The 21,231-nt window shown below is 37.9% G+C and overlaps 1 protein-coding gene across 13 annotated transcripts; it reads left to right on the top strand.

The window, feature by feature from the left end:
• The first annotated feature begins 3,328 nt into the window (after positions 1 to 3,328).
• Positions 3,329 to 14,369, top strand: LOC127128409 (uncharacterized mitochondrial protein AtMg00810). Of its 13 annotated transcripts, none has more exons than XM_051057706.1 (4): positions 3,329 to 3,712; positions 3,816 to 3,921; positions 4,560 to 4,797; positions 5,237 to 14,369. In XM_051057706.1, exon 4 carries the CDS (start codon positions 12,693 to 12,695, stop codon positions 13,920 to 13,922), a length of 1,230 nt encoding a protein of 409 aa, XP_050913663.1. In that variant the 5' UTR covers positions 3,329 to 3,712; positions 3,816 to 3,921; positions 4,560 to 4,797; positions 5,237 to 12,692; the 3' UTR covers positions 13,923 to 14,369. The 13 variants fall into 13 exon arrangements, with proteins under 13 accessions (XP_050913663.1, XP_050913662.1, XP_050913660.1 ...); XM_051057705.1 differs by having other exon boundaries at positions 3,329 to 3,921; positions 4,560 to 4,621; positions 4,724 to 4,797; XM_051057703.1 differs by having other exon boundaries at positions 3,329 to 3,921; positions 4,560 to 4,621; positions 4,711 to 4,797.
• The last annotated feature ends 6,862 nt before the right edge of the window (positions 14,370 to 21,231 follow it).

The following is a 21,231-nucleotide window of genomic DNA, read 5'->3' as shown; positions in this document are numbered from 1 at the left end:
TAAATTGAATCATCCCTTGTAGTGAATAAAGCATCTTGATTATCTTTGTTCTCAGGCTGAGCTCTCCCACTGACAGGGATGTTAAATGTCTAAGCAGCATTTTGATACACTAGACCTCTTTCGGGAGGTGGTTGTGTCATAACAGGTACACCAGCTCCTCCTAATGGATTTACTGGCATGGTCACAACAACAAGGTTAGCAACGGTGGTTCCCAGATTAGCCTGACACATTTCCTCTTATCCTCTAGACAAAGCTTGTATGGATTCAATAAGTTGACCCATTTGGGCCTTCACAGTGATCATATCTTCCTTTATAACAACTTGGTTTTGTTCTAACTGATCCATGAGAAGTTTTTGATTACTACACGTATTGTATGAATACCGGGAAGTCAGCTTCATCATAGCATATTCTAGGCAAATGCCAAACAATAGTGAGCTTTATGAATATGTCTTATGAGAAATGATGTATGAATGCATGCAACCATTTTTTATGTTCCCGGAGGAATGTGTATGCTGAATGATGTGATGAAATGGCATGCAACATCATTGATTCAACAATTCAGTGCAACATGGAGATTCTGGATAATTTGTCCACATCACATAATGCAAGATCAAAGTACGACATGACCTAGAAAATCCGAGTAACCTGTCCATGTATCTCAATATAAGATGAAAAGTGTGATATGATCTGAGAATTCTAGATAACATGACCTATCCATGTAACTCAATATAGGATCAAAGGTCCGACATATATAAGAGATCAATGGTCGGAAGGGTCTCGGTTTCCTGTAGAAAAAACCTAATAGCCCTCTCACAGGTGTGTACTAAACCTCAAAGGTGGTCCTTAAAAGGTCTCCCAGAGTCATCGATTAAATGAAAATACCCTGCCGTAGTGAATTCTCACAAGACAAAAGTATCTCCAAGTGAATCTAGTTTAGGTGTGGCTCTCGTGACAACCCAATGCTCAAAACGCAGACCGACACGAATATCCACGAATCTATCATATGTGTATACTCAAGCTCGGGTGTAGAGCTTCTCTCATATAGTATCATCCCATCCGAACAGATGATATTACAAATAATATCTAGAATATAACAGCATATGAATATTTAAAGCAATAAAGTAATCCAATAAATAACATAAATAGAGCTAGAAAAACAATAAAGATAAACACCTAAACACGCGAAGAAAGCAAACAAAATTAGGCTCAACTTGCATAGGAAAGGATCCACAGCTAAGTCGCCAGCTGAAGATACGCGAATTCTACCCGATCGCATTGCACGCTCGAACATAGAATAGAGTCGTCATCGAACTTTATTTATTTCCGGAGGAAAGGGAAAACGTCTATAAAACCTGGGGGAATAGAAATAGGTAAGGAAGTCGGTTATGCATGGGGAAGGTATTAGCACCCCTAACATCCATGGTATTCCATTGGAACCGTATTGAATGTTCTTTGCAGGAATAGGTGTTATTATCTGAAGATTACTCGCGGAAAGGGAAACGCGGGGGGGGGGGGGGGGGGGGGGGGGGGAGAGGTAATAGATAAGTGTGCTTGCCAAGGATTTGGACCCTCGTGCCTACGTATCCTCATTCATGCAATGAGGAAATCAGAGCTCCATAGTTCGTGGAACTAGGACGAATGCGTTAGTTGTTTTTGGTGGACAATATTAATGTTCGTTTTCTATCGTCGACTGGATTGTATGCTCAAGCATGGGAGATTTAAGTGTTTGTCTGTTTGCGGTAGAATGGATGAACTTGGATCGCACTCTGGAAGGTAAACATTGCTTGTTCGCACATGGAGGCTTAAGCGTTGTTCACAGTAGAACGAAAGTAACACGTCATTTCTGAAAAGGTTTTTAAACTGAAAATGAAGCCCAGGGTAAAAATTGAGTTTGATGAGGTGAGTTTGCTTTTATTATGAAAATAAAGTCATGATTCGAACTGTACTAAAGTCTATGAATGGAGATGAATACAGTAAGCAACTGGGTCACTCGTCCTGCACCCAAAGATATTCAGAATGAGGATATGAATTCTCCACTTTCATCCCTTTATCCATTGCTTAAGTCTCAAAGTGTAAAATCCTAATCGTATGGTTAATTATTTTTTAGTTTATACACAAAATGGTTTTAGTTTTACTAGGAGAACAAATGGATAGAAAGAAACCCTGGAAGGTTGAAGTCTGATCTTCAATCTGGTCTTCACGTCTGTGTAGAAAGACTTATCAATTATTCAATTTAAATTGCACTAAAGTCTATAAATAGAGATGAATACAATGAGCAATTGGGTCATTCGCCCCGTACCCAAATATATTCAGAATGGGGGTAGGAATTCTCGAGTCCCATTCCTTCTCTATTACTTAAGGCTCATGATGTGAAATTTGCATCATAATCGATGAGTGTTGAAGTTGAATTTCCTTACAGTTTCCTGTGATGAAGAGTTGTCTTTGAAGAATGAAGAGGCTTGTCAATCAATTTGAATCAAATTGTGTTAAAGCCTATGAATAGAGGTGAACACAATGAGCAATTGGATCATTCGTGTTGTAACCAAAGATATTCAAAATGGGGATAGGAAATCTCCAGTCCTGTTCTTTCTCTATTACTTAAGACTCATGGCACATAACTTGGCTCATGATCGACAAATATTGGATTTGACCTTTGTAGTGCTTGAGTAGTAGTCCTGTCTTGTACTGATTTAAATTGCTTGAACTCTTGATCTTGATCTTTGAATCTTAATTGAAGTTGGAGATCTAGTATCTAGTACATCTCGAACGCAAAGACTTGCTTTATCAAGTGATCAATGGTCTTTTGATCACTTGACTAAGCTTGGGGAATTAAGCACAATCAAAGGATTTAGTTGATCAAACCGTACTTTGATCAACTTAATTAACTAATCAAGGTTTAATATTTCTAAAATCTATTTAAACTAATCAAAACATTATTCTAAAATTGATTCTAACTAACCTAATATATTTAAGCTAATCACATTATTTTGAAATTCTAAACTAATAATAATTACCTCTACTAATCCTAATCTAACTAATCAATTAAATGTAACCAAACAAAACAAATTGAAGAAGAGATAATAAAAACAAGATTCGGGCCTACACTCTGCAACACAAGGGGGTGCAGGAAGTGGATCTCGACATGGGCCTCAAAGAAGAGGCCCATCCACTATGGCCAAAGTCTGGGGAATGAAACGGGTTGGATGGGTGTGGATAGAAAGCGTTTGGTTGGGCCAAGAAGGCCCATTTTATTCACCGAAGACCGAGTCCCATCCGCGATCCAAAAACCAACACGTGGACCCTAATCTCAGCAAGGTACCAAGAAGCCACCCTATATTCATAATAAAGGAGAAAACGAGAAGCTCATGTCATAAATGAGTGGCGCTCATCATCGGCACCGAAACACGGTCCTACTCACGAGGGGATTCTGTTTACTCTGTGTAAGAATCACGTGTCTTGGATGATGAAGATTGACCTTTCCGTTTCAAAGAGCGAAGATGACTCGTAGAATTCAACAGAGAAACTTAAATCGACACAGAGCAAAAACTCACCTTCGACGACCCCAGTGGCCGCGCGAGAAAACATGAATCTGTGTTGCTGCACTCCTTCGTCGATGCTTCACGTGCATTCCCTTGCGTCGACGAAGACCGACGTTACTCCGCGCTCTTGTGTTGCTAATCGAGACGACAATGAAGATCTGAGATGAGCTTCGGTTCGCGTGTGATGAGGCTCACTTCTACTTTTTTGTTTCGGTTTTCTGTTTTGCTATGGAGGTTCTTGCTTCCTCTATGTCAGTTGGTTCATTTTTCTTGCAGGTTATTGGTTCAGAAGTTATTCTGTTGAAAGGTGGTTGGTTAAAGATTGGAGGAGGAAGTGAGAAGAAGCTTGGTTGAAGGTTGTGCAGAATGAAGAAGATAGAAGGTAATGAAATGGAATGAGAGTCTTTCTTCTGAACTGTGAAGGTTTGTATTTATAGCATTTCCAAAAATCCTCTTCTCTATTCCTTTTGTTATGAACTTTCGGTTAGAAGTTGTTAGTGGTTCTGTTAGGAGTTGTTATGAATTGGTTTTCTGTTAGACCTGTTATATTAAGAGGTTGGATTGATTCCTGTTAGGATTAGTTTGTTAGATTAAAATTATATTAAAATGAATGTGTTGTTATTAGTTAACTCAGTTTGAATTGGATCCACGACTGTTAAATAAATGGAGTTAATCCAAGTCTGGACTCTAAATAGTTAACTCAAAACTGTCATTTCTATTAATTGATTCTCTCTGCTTTTGATGTTACTTCTGATCTGTTAGATAATGGTTATGCAGTCAGTGTTAGGTCTATTGATGTTGATGTAAATTTGGTTGTTAAGCTTAAACGAGGATCAATTAGCATGGATGAAAATTGCTTATGTTAGAAAATTAGCTAGTTATTGTTAGTTTAATTCACTGCTATGAGACACTGAAATTAGTTCTAAGTTCTGTTAGGGAACTAGGCTCTTAGCATGATGTTAAGTCCTGTTATGGAAAACTGGATGATTGTTAGTAATGGACCGGAGTTTCGATTTGTAGGTGAAAACTCAACATTGGTTCAGTGGAGTTCCAGATTCTTCATTCTATTATGACAGTTAGAGGTGACTTTAATAATTTGTTAGAAGTTGGTTAATGGATGTAGATGGAGTTCAATCCTGATTCTGTTTCTGTTTGATTCTGGTTTTTCGAGGTCCTTTCGTTAGGTTCAGAAGGGTGATGTCGTTATGTTGAAGTTTTTGATGCCGTTAGTCGTCGGTTCAGTTCTCAAGTACATTAGGTTGTGATGACTCCTTACAATTAACAACAATATCTTAGGTTTTATGTATCTAACAGTCACTTTCTCTATTATGGAATCTATTAAGTTATCATGCATTATTGATGAACCTCTTGTCATGATAATCACCAGCATCTTTCACAATTGTATCTTGATTCTTTTATAAATGCAAAATCACCCATCTTGAAAATGTGGTTTCCAATTTTAGCTTGGGCATAATGGAATTTAACATTTATGATAGTTGATCAGTCTCCAATTCTACTTTTTTTGTGACACTCATTCAGCACCTTTTCACGAAGTCGGTAACACATTAGTCTACTTGTTTTATTATTCTGTTTCGTAAATTATATGTTTTGCATTGTTATTTCAAGTTGTTGATTATATTTGGTTTGCATCATTATACTCCATTTATGTCTCTTTGTGGTAATTTTACTGGTTTAAGGTGTAAGCAAGAATATCAGAGGGATCTCTAAGGGAATCAGATGTTCTGGGCCCGTTGGAAGAAGAAATTGGGTAAAACAGTAGTCCTGATACGACCATCCGTGTTGCCCAACACTGGCCGTGTCAGGAGAGGAAATCCAAGAGAAGAAAACAGGGAGCTGACATGGGTGCCCGTGTCAGCTGACATGGCCCGTGTCAGCCTCCCTGGAGGGGCGTGTCAAGACCACTTTACCAGACAGCCAACACGGCCTGTCGTGTTGCTTGACACGACCATTGTTGGCTTGGACACTTCATTTTCCAGTTTTTGCTGTATTTTGGCACGACTGATCCCATAAGGCATTTTGGACTTTTGCTACATCAAATTAGTGATCAAGAACTATTTAGGGGGTTTTTGAATATGAAGAAGAGGACTTTTCACGATTACAGATTAGAGACGATAAAGATTGAAGCGGTCAAAAGCGTCGAAGAACGGAAATCCTTCAAGAACGGATGCGATTGAAGATCAACGGAATTCCAATCCTTTTGTAATGTCTCGTTTTTATTTTGTATCTTATTTGAATAATATTAGAGGCTAAACCCCCCAATTCCAGGGTGTGTGTCCCTGAATTGATCATGTAATGACTTTGAATTTATGATTTTTTCATTTGAAGCTTGGATCATGATGAAGTTTGAGGTGGAAGTTTGGAAAATCAAACATATTTGAAAATTTTCTAAATCCCAAGTCAAATGTTCATTTGTTCCACCTTGAATAACGTTTTCTATGGACTTCAAATGAGAAAAGCTCCTTCATAAAAGTTGTAGACATTTCAAAGCTAATAAATTTAGTCACAAATTTGACCTCATTTGGATTTGGCATGAAAGAGTTATCCATTTTAGAAGTTAAGGAAAATCACTTGTTCAATGGTATTGACCCAAAATGACCTATAATGTTTCCTCTTGGCACATGCATTTGCAAGTTGAATTTGAACTTCCTCCAAACATAAAAGTTAAAGTAGACAGATTGAATTTGATCATGAATTTTTAATGGCTTTCATATCATAATAAATGATCAAGTTATGGTCTTGTGAAGTTGACCTCCAAACTAGGGTTCAGACAAAATGACCTATAATCTGTCACCATAAAAAATGACTTTCCAAGCAAAAATAGCTCTAGATTTAAATATGAAAGTTGTTTGAAATGTCATTTTGAGTAACATTTCTCTTGGAATAATTTTCATATGATACAAATTGTAGGAGATAGGGTCTAGGGAACCCCAAATTTGACCAGTTGACTTTCTCTAGTCAACCACCAAGAACCATCTTGCTAGCTTGATATTCTCTTGATTTTTGAGGCTCATGGAGGATCATATATGCATAAGATGATGTAATGTGAAGTATCCCTTGAAATATTTGATCAATTGTTGAAGAAACTTGTTGAAGAAGTTACACAAGATACCCAAATGGATTAAGGTTTCCAAGGTAAACAAACTCCAAACTCTTGATGATTTCTTGATCAAAATAACTTCTGAAGATCATGGGGATCCATATATGATGTCTAGAATCAATTTGAACTATCTCTTGATCGTGCTTCTTGCATTGAGGGTCTCAAAGCCTAAATGTGAGCTTGTTAGAGCATAGGTAAACACACACACTACCTACAAAAGCAACAAACTATACATTGACATATTTTTGGTATTTTGGTTAGTAAACAAAGAAAAGATGAAGTATGATACAATAAAATATGCTTGGTGATCTCTCCCAATGCAAACCCAATGAATGAGAGGTAAGGAGGATGCCAAGGTGTGATCCCAATGCTAATGCATATGATGAGATAATATGAGGGATCTTAGGGTCAAAATTGGGGTCTTACAGTTGCCCCTATTTAATGACGTTCTAGCTGAGGCGATGAAGGTTAAAATCTTCGTATCGACTCAGTAGAATGGACTTAAATAACAACAATAGATACAATTTTTGGCCCATAAGAGACCTCCTGATGCATATGATATGAATGTTAAAATTAAACTCTATGGGGAATGAGTTACCACAAAGGAAAAGAATCCGGAGCGACTGAAAGTCCACAGGAGCATAACGCATCCCATAAGGAAAACTCACTGGGGAGACAAAGACTCTGGGGGATAAAAGGTTGTGTGTAAGCCAGGATACGACTTAAAACTGCTGGGGGATACGAGGGATTCCATGAAAATAAATCAATGGAAAGACTCAACCGGGGGATAAAAAGAAATCTGGAGGGGAAACAGGTATATCAGAACAAAATTGAAATACTTGAACCAAACTGGAAACGACGATTTCACTAAGGAAATACGCACTTGAACTCAACTGGGGAAGAAAAGATTTTCAACACCGAAGTACCAGAAGTATATTATCCATTACCGGTTACTGGGTAAGAAGATAACATAATCTGACAGGGAAGATATCCGTTACCGGTTAGGGAAAATATATCAAGGATGACTAGCTAAGGGCGACAAAAGGTGTATTTATTACCGATTACTGGGTAAGAATAACCTATTGGGGAAAGGCCAAATAGGATTTACAACTACCAGTTACTGGGTAGAAGACCAAAAAAAGAGAATATCCGTCACCGGTTAAAGTGAACATATCAAGGATAGACTCGAAGGGAAGAATATTCATCATCAGTTAAGATGAACATATCAAGGATAAACTGTCGGGGAAAAGTAGGAATTACATCTATCCGTTATTGCATAGAATACTGAAAAGAGAATATCCATCACTGGTTAGGATGAACATATCAAGGATAGACTCTGAGGGGAGAAATAAGAATTATATCTATCATTTACTGGATAGAAAACCAAATGAGAGTATCTGTCACCGGTTAGGATGAACATATCAAGGATAGACTCTACAGGGGGGAAACATGATTTACAACTACCAGTTACTGGGAAGAAAATCGAAAGAGAGCATCTGTCACCGGTTAGGATGAACATATCAAGGAGTAACCCTCTGGGAATGAAATAGGGATTACTGTTGGTTCTATGTGTTGGCAGCAATTTCGGTAAAACCTAGAGTGTTTACAAGTTGTCACAAGTGTTGTCTTGACATAAGATAACATGTACCTGTAAGGTGTTTAAAATGTGAATATGTAGGATTTTACTGAGATGTCAGACCCGATGTCATGACATCTGTATACAAAACATTCAGTCTGAATGTTATGTATTATGTAATTGCGTTTTTTATGCTAATCTATGTGTGATTGATGAGATGATTGAATGAGCCCTTAATCAGTAATTACAACCAGATTGACTTATTTTCCAATAAGATATAATCAGCTGTCATGAGAAGATATGAACGGAAAATACTTTTAGGGTTTTATGATGTCCAAGCCCAGCCAAACACTTCTATATAAAGGACATGGAAAACCTGGTTTTATACACAAGAAATAACGAACGAAATATTGAGAGAGAATAAGGGTTTGAGTCTTGTGTGGTAGTGTGTATTGTAAGCCATTCATTCATCCATAGATGATTGAATTAGACTGATTTTTGAGTTGTAATTTGTCCACTCTAAGCTTTGAAGCATGAGCGTGTGTTTACTTGATTGAAGCTTTTAAGCAAGATCAAGTATGTGTCTTTGAAGGGTGTCTTCTTTTTATTGTAATTCTTGTTTTATATCACTGCTGTGATTGAGGGGGAGTGAGTAGGATCTCATATCTAAGAGTTCTTAGGTAGAAGTCACACGGGTAGAGATTAAGTGAAAAGACTGTAACTTGAAGTTGTTTACTGAGAGTCTTTGAAGTGATTCTGTTTAGTGGATTTCCTTCCTGGCTTGGTAGCCCCCAGACGTAGGTGAATTTGTACCGTACTGGGTTAACAAATGCTTGTGTCTCTTGCATTACTGTTCTTTATCTTTTATCCTGTTTGTATTGTTCAGATATTAGTGTCGTGACATTACCTTCGACATCTCATATCTGATACCAGAATTTCAATTGGTATCAGAGCAGGCATCCTGCTCTGGTTCTGGGTGAGATCTAGGGACGTTACTTTCTGGTACTCTGGATAGAGACGGAAGATCTGTTCACAGACCACCTATTCTGGATGGATCCAACTATGACTACTAGGAACCTCGAATGGTAGCCTTCCTAAAATCTTTGGATAATAAGGCTTGGAAGGCTGTTTTAACAGGCTGGGAACATCCAGTTATTACTAAGGAAGGAAAAGCTACAATTGATAAGAAGGCTGAGGAACAATGGACCAAGGAGGAGGATGATCTAGCCCTTGGGAACTCTAAAGCATTGAATGCTATATTCAATGGAGTAGATAAGAACATCTTCAGATTGGTAAACAACTGTGAGGTGGCTAAAGATGCATGGAATATTCTCAAAACCACTCATGAAGGCACCTCTAGAGTGAAGATGTCTAGACTGCAGCTGCTCACTACCAAGTTTGAAAATTTGAGGATGAAAGAAGATGAAAATATTCATGAATTTCATATGAATATCCTTGAAATTGCTAATGCCTCAGGAACCCTGGGTGAGAAGATGTCAGATGAAAAACTAGTGAGGAAAATACTCAGGTCACTTCCTAAGAGATTTACCATGAAAGTGACTGCCATAGAAGAGTCTCAAGAAATTTCCAATATGAGAGTTGATGAGCTAATTGGATCCCTCCAAACATTTGAGTTAGGAATGTGTGATGGATCTGAAAAGAAAGTCAAAAGCATAACCTTCATGTCAAACACTGAAGATATAGAGGAAGAAAGTGGTCAAGATACTGATGAAGATATGGCAAATGATGTAGCATTACTGGGAAGATAATTCAACAAACTTCTGAAAAAGATGGATGTAAGGTCTAAGTCTAATGTCAAGAACATCTCATCTGACATTAGTAGGTCCAATAATGCTGGAAGAAGAACAAGATCTGATGAAAAGTCCAAAGAAGGAAAATGAGTTCAGTGCCATGAATGTGATGAGTATGGACACATTAGAGCTGAATGTGGGACCTACCTCAAGAAACAGAAGAAGAGTCTTGCTGCTACTTGGTCTGATGAAAGTGAAACAGAAGAGTCTGCAAATCTTGTGACTGCCTTGACTGGAAAATGGGGTTCTGATGAAGACTCAAGTGATGATGAAGTAACCTTTGATTAGCTAGCCACTACCTACAGAAAGTTGTGTCACAGAAGTGAAGAAGTGTATCAACAAGTTGAAAGTAAGAAGAAAGTGATTATACAACTGGAGAATGAGAAGGCATAACACTTGGAAACCATCTCTAAGTTGAAAACTGAAGTAGTGTTCTTGAATTCCAAACTGGATGAGATGACAAAGTGTGTCAGAATGCTAAACAATGGATCTGACACCTTAGACAAAATTCTCCAGACTGGACAAATGGCAGGAGACAAGTCTGGCCTTGGGTTCAATGAATCCAAACCTGAGTGCAGTCACACTGGGAGCAAACCAAAGATGTCACATCATATGTCACAACATCATAAGGGAAGACAACAGAAAGGGAAACATCAAAGATGGATATGTCATTACTGTGGAAAATTTGGCCACATAAAACCATTCCGCTATAAGTTGTATGGCTATCCTAGTCCTTCTCATCATCAACCTAGACCCAAACATCACATACCTGTCAACAGAAAACAATGGGTTCCTAGGACTGGTGTCACAAACCTGATAGCTCACACTTCCTTCAGAGTTTCAGCCAAAGAAGACTGGTATTTTGACAGTGGGTGCTCCAGACACATGACTGGAAACAAAAATCTGCTAACTGACCTTCATCCTCATGCCACCAGCTATGTAACCTTTGGTGATGGATCAAAGGGTGAAATCAAGGGGATTGGTAAGCTAAACTGCCATGGAGTCCCTAACCTTGACAATGTCCTACTTGTTACGGGACTGACTACAAACCTAATAAGCATCAATCAACTATGTGACCAATGTCTAACTGTAAACTTCACAAAACTGAATGTCTGATTATTAATAAAGAAAATGAAGTGATCATGAAAGAAGTCAGGTCTAAGGACAACTACTATATGTGAAGTTCTCAAGAAACTGGTTATTCATCAATGTGTACTCTAGCCAAAGAAGAAGAAGTGAAGATATGACATCAAAAGTTGGGCCATCTACATCTTAAAGGAATAAGAGGATTATATCTGTTGAAGCTCTCAGAGGAATTCCAAACTTGAAGATTGATGAAGGAAAAGTGTGTGGGGAGTGTCAGATTGGAAAACAGACAAAGATGTCACATCAGAAGCTCAGACATGACACCACTTCCAGAGTGTTGGAACTTCTCCATATGGACTTGATGGGACCCATGCAGGTGGAAAGTCTTGGTGGGAAGAAGTATGCTTATGTAGTGGTGGATGATTTCTCCAGATACACCTGGGTCAGTTTTATAAGAGAAAAATCTGATGTATTTGAAGTCTTCAAAGATCTTTGTCTAAGACTTCAAAGAGAAAAAGAAAGTCAGGTTATCAAAATCAGAAGTGATCATGGGAAGGAATTTGAGAACAACAAATTTGCTGGATTCTGTGCATCAGAAGGAATTAGTCATGAGTTCTCATCTCCCATTACTCCTCAGCAAAATGGTGTGGTAGAAAGGAAAAATAGAACTCTCCAAGAATCAACCAGAGCTATGATTCATGCTAAGAAATTGCCCTACCACTTTTGGGCTGAAGCTATGAACACAACCTGCTATGTTCACAACAGAGTAACCTTGAAGAAAGGGACTCCTACTACTTTATATGAAGTCTGGAAAGGGAGAACACCTATAATCAAATACTTCAATGTGTTTGGTAGTAAATGTTATATCTTGACTGATTGTGAACAAAGAAGGAAGATGGATCCCAAGAGTGATGAAGGAATATTTCTGGGCTACTCAACAAACAACAGATCATTTAGAGTCTTTAATTTCCAGAACAAAAGTAATGATGAAATCTATCAATGTTGTGGTTGATGATCAGCAGACTGATGTCACAGACGATGTTGAGACATCCCTAAATGATCCCCCAGCTGATTTCCCAGACAAAAGTAATGAGAGTGAACTCACTCAAGCTGAACTTGAAGCTGACAAAATTAATAAGGGACCCTCTATCAGAATTCAGAAGGATCAGCCTAAATATCTCATTATAGGAGACCCAAATAAAGGGGTCACAACTAGATCAAGGGAAGTAATCTCACATGGCTGTTTTGTGTCCAAGATTAAGCCTAGGAATATCAAGGAAGCCTTGACTGATGAGTTCTGGGTCAATGCCATGCAGGAAGAGTTAGGCCAATTCAAGAGAAATGAAGTATGGGAACTGGTTCCAAGACCTGAAGGAATAAATGTCATTGGAACAAAGTGGGTGTACAAGAATAAATCTGATGAACAAGGGGTGGTTACTAAAAATAAAGCAAGATTAGTAGCACAAGGATACACTCAAGTTGAAGGAGTTGACTTTGATGAAACATTTGCCCTTGTAGCTCGCCTTTAGTCCATTAGACTATTGCTTGGAGTGGCATGTATTATGAAGTTTAAACTGTTCCAAATGGATGTAAAAAGTGTCTTCTTGAATGGCTACTTAAATGAGGAAGTATATGTTGAACAACCTAAAGGATTTACAAATCCAAATCTTCCAAAGCATATGTACAAGTTGAGGAAAGCCCTTTATGGTTTGAAACAAGCTCCTAGGGCTTGGTATGATAGACTCACAGTGTTCCTCACTAACAATGGATATAGGAAGGGAGGCATTGACAAGACCCTATTTGTTAAGAATGAAGGAGGAAAACTCATGATGGCTCAAATATATGTGGATGATATTATGTTTGGTGGGATGTTAGATCAGATGGTCGAACATTTTGTTAAACAAATGCAGTCTGAATTTGAAATGAGCCTTGTTGGAGAGCTGACCTATTTTCTTGGGCTACAAGTCAAGCAGATGGAAGATTCTATCTTTCTATCTCAAAGCAAATATGCCAGAAACATTGTTAAGAAGTTTGGCATGGAGAATGCAAGTCATAAAAGGACACATGCTCCTACACATCTGAAAGTCTCCAAAGATGAAAATGGTGTTAGTGTAGATCAAAGTCTCTACAGAAGCATGATAGGAAGTCTGCTATATCTCACAGCAAGCAGACCTGACATTGCTTTTGCTGTAGGTGTTTGTGCTAGATATCAAGCTGAACCAAAAGTCAGTCACATAAACCAAGTGAAAAGGATACTGAAATATGTCAATGGCACCAGTGACTATGGGATGTTATATACTCATGGATCTGGATCTATGCTGACTGGATACTGTGATGCTTACTGGGATGGAAGTGCTGATGATAGGAAAAGCACATCAGGAGGATGTTTCTTCTTGGGGAACAACTTAATATCATGGTTTAGTAAGAAACAAAATTGTGTGTTTCTGTCCACTGCTGAAGTTGAATACATAGCAACTGGAAGTAGTTGTTCTCAATTGGTTTGGATGAAACAGATGCTGACTGAATACAATGTCACACAAGATGTCATGACATTGTACTATGACAACCTGAGTGCTATAAATATTTCTAAGAATCCTATTCAGCACAGCAGGACAAAACACATTGATATTCGTCATCATTTTATTAGAGAACTAGTGGAAGAGAAAATCATAGCCATGGAGCATGTTACTATTGAAATGCAATTAGCTGACATATTTACAAAGGCTTTGGATGCTAATCAATTTGAATGTCTAAGAGGGAAATTAGGGATTTGTATATATGAGAATTTATAGCAATTAATTTGGAGTGGAAAAGGTAATAAAAATATTGTCTGCCCACTTAAAAGAAAGTGCCCCATTTATGGTCAATCATCACCTAGTATTGGAACTTCCATCTATAACATTTTCACACGCGACCTCTGCTCTAACACTTCCACCTTCCTTCAACTTCATCAACCTTCTCTGCTAGGGCAACATAAACCATTCCATAAGATCAACAAGATGTCACAACATCCTTCACCTTCTGGTTCTAAAAACACCAAAACTGCGCACAAAGCTAGAACACCCTTTATGGACTTTCTTAATGAAGACATTTTGGAAGTGATTGCCCTGTCAGTCATCCCAGGTGACGCTCCTGGTCCATCCTCCACTGCAGGACATACTCAAGGTAATAGTTCTGATAACCCTAGCTCTAAGGATGACATGCATCATACTGATCGTGTCATTAGAAATCTTGCACGAGGATCCTTAATGAAGGACACTCAATAAAGGGAGTTTCTACTCCTCTATTGAGAAGGGACCCCTCTCCTGAGGTTGGACCTCACAATGAGAAAGATGATGAGTCATCTAGGTCTGAAAAAGATATAGCTGCTGAAGGATTATGCTCTTTAGGGCAAACCTTGCCTTGTAAGAAATCTGTAGATGCTTCTCAGTCTAAGAAGCATGACTCTGCTAAGAAGGTGATTGACTTGGAAGATGAGATCTCAGATGATGAAGATGATAGCTTGCTTCATCACTTGAAGCCAAGTGTTGCTAAGAGGATGAAGACCAGAAATGATAGGTCTATGGCTGAGATGATGACAGCCAAAACTGCTAAGAAGGGTACTGCTATAGGCCCCTTAAAGTCTTGGAGTAAAGTGGAGGTAAAGAAGAGAAAAGTAAGAGAAAGTTCTGATTTAGAGGAAGATGTTGAAGACGATGTCCCTAACATCTCTCTTGTCAAAAGGTCAACTGTTAGAAAATCTCCTGCTAAAGTTGCTGCTATACACTTGGATAATATTTCCTTCCATCTTGAAGATGGAGCAGCAAAAAGAAAATTCGTAATCCAAAGGAAAGTAGCTGTGGAAAGAGAACTGGGAAAGGATGCTGTGCAGGTTAAAGAGGTCATGGACCTGATTAAGTCTGATGGATTAATGAAAACTGTTAGTGGGTTATCTCAGTGTTTTGAAGGTCTTGTTAAAGAATTTGTGGTGAACATCCCTGAGGACATTGCTGATAAGAATAGCAAAGAGTTTTGTAAGGTGCTTGTTAGAGGAAAGTGTGTGAAGTTTTCTCCAACTGTGATTAATAAGTTCCTAGGAAGAGGAACAGAAGGTGCTGGTGAACTAGAGGCCACAGACAATGAGGTATGTAGGTAAATAACTGCTGGACAAGTCAAGGAGTGACCAAGCAAGAAGCATCTCTCTACTGGAAAACTAATTGTGAAATATGCTATCTTGCACAAGATAGGGTCAGCAAACTGGGTACCAACAAATCACATCTCTACAATCTCAAATGCTCTTGGAAGGCTCATATTTGCTATTGGAACCAAGCTTAATTTTGATTATGGTAGATTCATGTTTGAACAAATTGTCAAACATGCTTCTACAAATGCAGTGAAGCTGCCCATAGCTTTTCCATCAATGCTTTTGTGGGATAATCCTGAGCCAGCAACCTGGAATTTTGAGCAAAAGTGATATCCCTAGTAGAAGAAAACCTCCCCTGTCAGTTCATTACAAATTATTTGAAGGCAGTCATGTCAATGACATTGTCATGACATCTGCTGTGAAGAAGCCATCCTCTCAAGGTGGTCTGATTGCTGAACTGAAAGAGACTTGTAAGGAATTGGAGACTGGGATAAGGGTAGCTAAAGCCAGGAAAGAATCTTTGGAGGTTCTGATTAATAGCTTGGAGCAAGGTGATAGAGAAAATGTTGGTCAAGCCAAAGAAATAGAAGCCCACACCTCTAGTGAGAGGTCTGAATCTCAAGATAAATCAAGTGGCAGTTCTGGTTCTGAAGCTGATGAAGATGCTAGCTCCTCTGACTGAGTGTTGGTGAAGATTGTTCCCCTTTTAGGATGATGTGCTGTTCTGGATGCCTTGATGTTAGATTTTTTTTGGCAGTCTTGTTTTGATGCCTTGATGTAATTTTTAGGTTCTCTATGATGTCTCTGGATTTTATCTCAGCTTATATAGCTGTGTTTGTTTGTGGTTCTGTAACACCTGACAATATGTTTTAACATTCTATGTGACATTATCTTTGACTGATAGACATTTATTTTATCTCATTGGTCTATTTTGACTAAAAAGGGGGAGAAGTAGCTAAAGGAGAGCTAAATGAAGAGCTGCAGTTAATATGTGCTATGAAGTAGCTATGCTATAAACAGATGACAGATGATGTTGAAAAGGATGTTTTGTGTAGTACTGGTGATGTTGAAGGTGATGTCAGATGGGGTGATGGATGTGTTACAGGTGTTGTTGAAGGAGATGTCTGTGTTGAACAAACTTAGGGGGAGAAGAAGCACATATGTGTTTACTAGTTGCTATTATAGCTAGTAAATATGTGTTTTATTACTTCTGCTGCTAAATTGCTGATGTGTTTTTATTGTACTCTTGTGAACAAATGGTCTGATGTATGTTTTAGCCAAAATTTGCCAAAGGGGGAGTTTTTGGATCTATGTGTTGGCAACAATTTTGGTAAAACCTAGAGTGTTCACAAGTTGTCACAAGTGTTGTTTTGACATAAGATAACATGTACCTGCAGAGTGTTTAAAATGTGAATATGCAGGATTTTACTGAGATGTCAGACCCGATGTCATGACATCTGTATACAGAACATTCAGTCTGAATGTTATGTATTATGTAATTGTGTTTTTTATGCTAATCTATGTGTGATTGATGAGATGATTGAATGCGCCCTCAATCAGTAATTACAACCAGATTGACTTATTTTCCAACAAGATATAATCAGCTGTCATGAGAAAATATGATTGGAAAATAGTTTTAGGGTTTTATGATGTCCAAGCCCAGCCAAACACTTCTACACAAAGGACATGGAAAACCTGGTTTTATACACAAGAAATAACGAACGAAATATTGAGAGAGAATAAGGGTTTGAGTCTTGTGTGGTAGTGTGTATTGTAAGCCATTCATTCATCCATAGATGATTGAATTGGACTGATTTTTGAGTTGTAATTTGTCCATTCTAAGCTTTGAAGCATGAGTGTGTGTTTACTTGATTGAAGCTTTTAAGCAAGATCAAGTATGTGTCTTTGAAGAGTGTCTTCTTTTCATTGTAATTCTTGTTTTATATCACTGCTGTGATTGAGGGGGAGTGAGTAGGATCTCATATCTAAGAGTTCTTAGGTAGAAGTCACACGGGTAGAGATTAGGTGAAAAGACTGTAACTTGAAGTTGTTTACTGAGAGTCTTTGAACTGATTTTGTTTAGTGGATTTCCTTCCTGGCTTGGTAGCCCCCAGACGTAGGTGAGTTTGCACCGAACTGGGTTAACAATTCCTTGTGTCTCTTGCATTACTGTTCTTTATCTTTCATCCTGTTTGTATTATTCAGATATTAGTGTCGTGACATTACCTTCGACATCTCATATTTGATACCAGAATTTCAATTATGACTACCTTTTTACTGGGTAGAAAACAACAACAAGAATATCTATCATTGGTTAAGATGAACTTATCAACATAGACTCAAAAGGGAAATAATATCCGTCATCGATTAAGATGAACATATCAAGGATAGACTTCCTGGGGAAACATGAAAACAGATCTGTTAGGGAGAAAAAAGGAAGTAAATTACTTTTACAGGGTATTGGGAAAAAGTAAAGTACTCACAAATCGAGAAGAATATTACCAATTACTGGGTAATAGACTCTTGGGGGACCAAAATCATCTATCTAGGTAAGATCTAGAAAGAAATGGTCAATCAAAGACTCATCCCAATGAGGATATAACTCAGGGGGAGTGGTTCCATCCAAATAATCGACTGGGGAGGAAGCTGAAATAATCATCATCCACGAGGAAATAACTCGGTGGGGAATGAGAGAGGTTGAATTCTTTCTGCTTTAGGGGCTGACACTCTACAATTGAGGGAGGACAGACACACCAAATATGCATGGGGAAAATGATATCACCATAGCAGAGGATCAGAAAGATAATGAATCAAAAGTGCAATAATAATGCGATAATGAAATATATGAATGTATATGTATATATGATTGGTGATTATGCTGACAAAGACGATCGCGAAGGATACAAATGTCATTGGTTTGAATCATCGATACAACACTTGGTTAATCTCGACAGGATGGAGGCATCCACTGGAGAAAGAGAGTTGGGGATGAACATAAATCATCTATCTCAAAGGTTTGACCCATGCTGGGGAAAGAGAAAAGATCTTCTAAGGATCGACACCATCAACTCTGCGGGGAATTTTAGGTCAACACCATACCAAATGGGAGACAACCTTACAGAGGATACTACCAATACTGCTCAAGAATCAGTGCTGACAGGGATCGAAAATGTACTATGTAGGCGACTTGAGGAAAGCAACAATCTGTGCTGAATCTATGCGAACCACAAATAAAATGCGCCTATAAATCCAAAAAGGAAGGCCAATACAAACTCAGCTGCAGAAACCAACAAAACTCGGCCGGAGATGTTGAATTGTCGTTGGGGAGGAAAAAGTGATCACGCCAACTTCTTGGGGAAAACCAATAATGCTTCGCTTTTTAGGACTTACCTGTTCTTAAAAAGTAATTGCTTTTATTATTTTAAGAAAACATGATTTTGATTTTTAAATTCAATTTCCAAATGATTATCATAAAATTTTATTCTATTTGGCTGAATAAATAAGAGTAGAAACCATTGGATAAAAAGCTCAATTTTATTTAATAGAATGGTAGTCTGTAAATGACAAGACTCCATAGATCTTTACAAAAGTTGAAAAATAGTAATTTACATGGAAAAGGGCTACATTGAATACAATGATCACTAATCCTTCTACCAACTTTGATATCCACTGTGCTCTTGGCTTCGGTTCAAGATGATGAACCAGAACCCAATGACGTGTTCAAGAAAGTCTTCAAGACTGAAGATCAACCGAATGCAGTTACTTGCCATAATCCCTAATTTTTGCATAAATTTCCCCAAGGTGGGGTACTCAATTTATTGGGATAGATTTTCTATTTTATATCTCTAATTTTTGCCTGGATCGCCCTTTCGAGTTTTCAATCCACCGAGACGCTCATTTTTTCCTAAGCCGCCTGTAAGACCCCCATTTTGACCCTAAGATCCCTCATGCAATTTCATCATATGCATTAAGCAATGGGATAATACCTTGGCATCCTTCATACCCCTCTTTCATTGGTTTTGTTTTGGGAGAGATCACCAAGCACCATGTGGTCGTATCATACTTGTATTTTACCATTTTACTAACCAAAATACCAAAAATATGTCTTTGCATTTGCCTAATTCTTTTGTAGGTAGGGCATGATCACCATTGATCTATCAAGTTCATATCTAGGGTTTGAGACCCAGATGACAAAGAGCACAACCATGGATTGACCCAAGAATGGTTATAAGCATCATATATGAGTTCCATTGATTCCTAAATGTTATATTGATCAAGTATATTTCAAGTGTTTGAGGGTAATTTGCCTTGAAAATCCTAGTTTGACTGAGTATCTTGAGTAACTTCTCCAACAAGCTATCTCACCAATTGATCAAATTTCTCAAGGGGCACTTCAAAGTTCATCATCTTATGCATATATGATCTACCATGAGCCAAGAAAGTCAAAATAATTGAAAGTGAGCAAGTTGGTTGATGGTGGTTGGCCAGATGAATTCATCTAATCAAAACTGGGTCTCCCTAGACCATATCTCCTACAGTTTTCACCATATAAAAATGATTCCAAGAGAAAAGTTACTCTAAATTACCTTACAAATAACTTTCATGTTGATACCTAGTGCTATTTTTTCTTGTAAAATCATTTCCTATGATGAAAAATTATAGGTCATTTTGTCTAAACCCTAATTTGAAAGTCAACTTTCCAAGGCCATAACTTGCTCAATTTTTATGGGATGAAATATTTCCAAGTTTCACAATCAAATTCAAGATGTCTACTTAAACTTTGATGTTTGTAGTGAAAGCTAATTCAACTTTTATGAGCATGTGATATGAGGATACATTATAGGTCATTTTTGACCTACACCATTGAACAAGTGATTTTCCTCAACTTCAAAAATGAATAACCCTATCATTACAAATCCAAATGACATGAAATTGGTGACCATTTTGAATGTCTTTGAAATAGCTACAAATTTTATGAATACATTTTCCTCATTTGAATCTCACATAAAAAGTTAAGTAAGGTGGAATATTGAGATATATAACTTTACACTTAGAAAATTTTTCAACATATTGAAATTTCCAAACTTCCACCTCAAAATTCATCATGATCCAAGCTCCAAGTGAAAAAGTGTTAAACATCAAACTTGTTCCCCTTGATCCAAGCTTTCCAAAGAACCCAAGTTCATGCATTTTGGATGAGGTTTTCTAGGGTTTCACATGGCTTTAACAGAGGTGCATCATTGGAGGAAATCAAATGTACAAACTTCATTTCACATTGCCTTGCCATTCAAGCTTCATTCAGACTTCAACATGATTGATTTTAGACCTTAATGAATTGCCTCACGGGCCTGTGCATGCCCATGCACTCGTGCCATTCACATTGCTAAATTTGGATAAAATTTCAAGTGTGCAAATATCACTACCTCATGCTATAAATACATGACCTTTGTGCTCAATTAAAACATACCTTGCGCGCCATCTTTGCCCTCCAATTCAAACCCTCTCATTCTAAAGGAAAACCTGAGAATTTTCAATTTGAAAATTGAGTTTAAATCTCAACTGTTAGAGATTCAAAAACTCCAAGATCCAAAGCCTTGCACCCTTGCTAATCACTTCCTGCAAGCTTCTCAAGTGTGATCATATCGTGTTTGAGGCAAGCAACATCAAGTTCTACTCAACATTGAAGGTAATTTTCAGAAAACTTCATCTCTTCAATTCTCACTCAATTCTCATCAATTCTCATCAATTCTCTTGGATCTTTGATTGTCTGAAGTCCTACCAATATAGGCAAGAAGATTGAGTTGCTTAAAGGTCAAATCGAAGCAACTCAGTTGACACACCTCAAAATTCAACTCCATATCTCTCTCTATATATTTGGAGTTAGTTAAAGTTGAGATGATATTCGTGATCTACACCATTTTATCTTTCACATCATGTCCTTCCTTTTCATTTTCTTGATGGTGATGAGTGAACCAGTC

The sequence above is a fragment of the Lathyrus oleraceus genome, chromosome 3 (genome assembly GCF_024323335.1).
Source record: "Lathyrus oleraceus cultivar Zhongwan6 chromosome 3, CAAS_Psat_ZW6_1.0, whole genome shotgun sequence".
Taxonomy (NCBI): Eukaryota; Viridiplantae; Streptophyta; class Magnoliopsida; order Fabales; family Fabaceae; genus Lathyrus; species Lathyrus oleraceus.
This window is presented reverse-complemented; position numbering and strand designations above follow the sequence as displayed.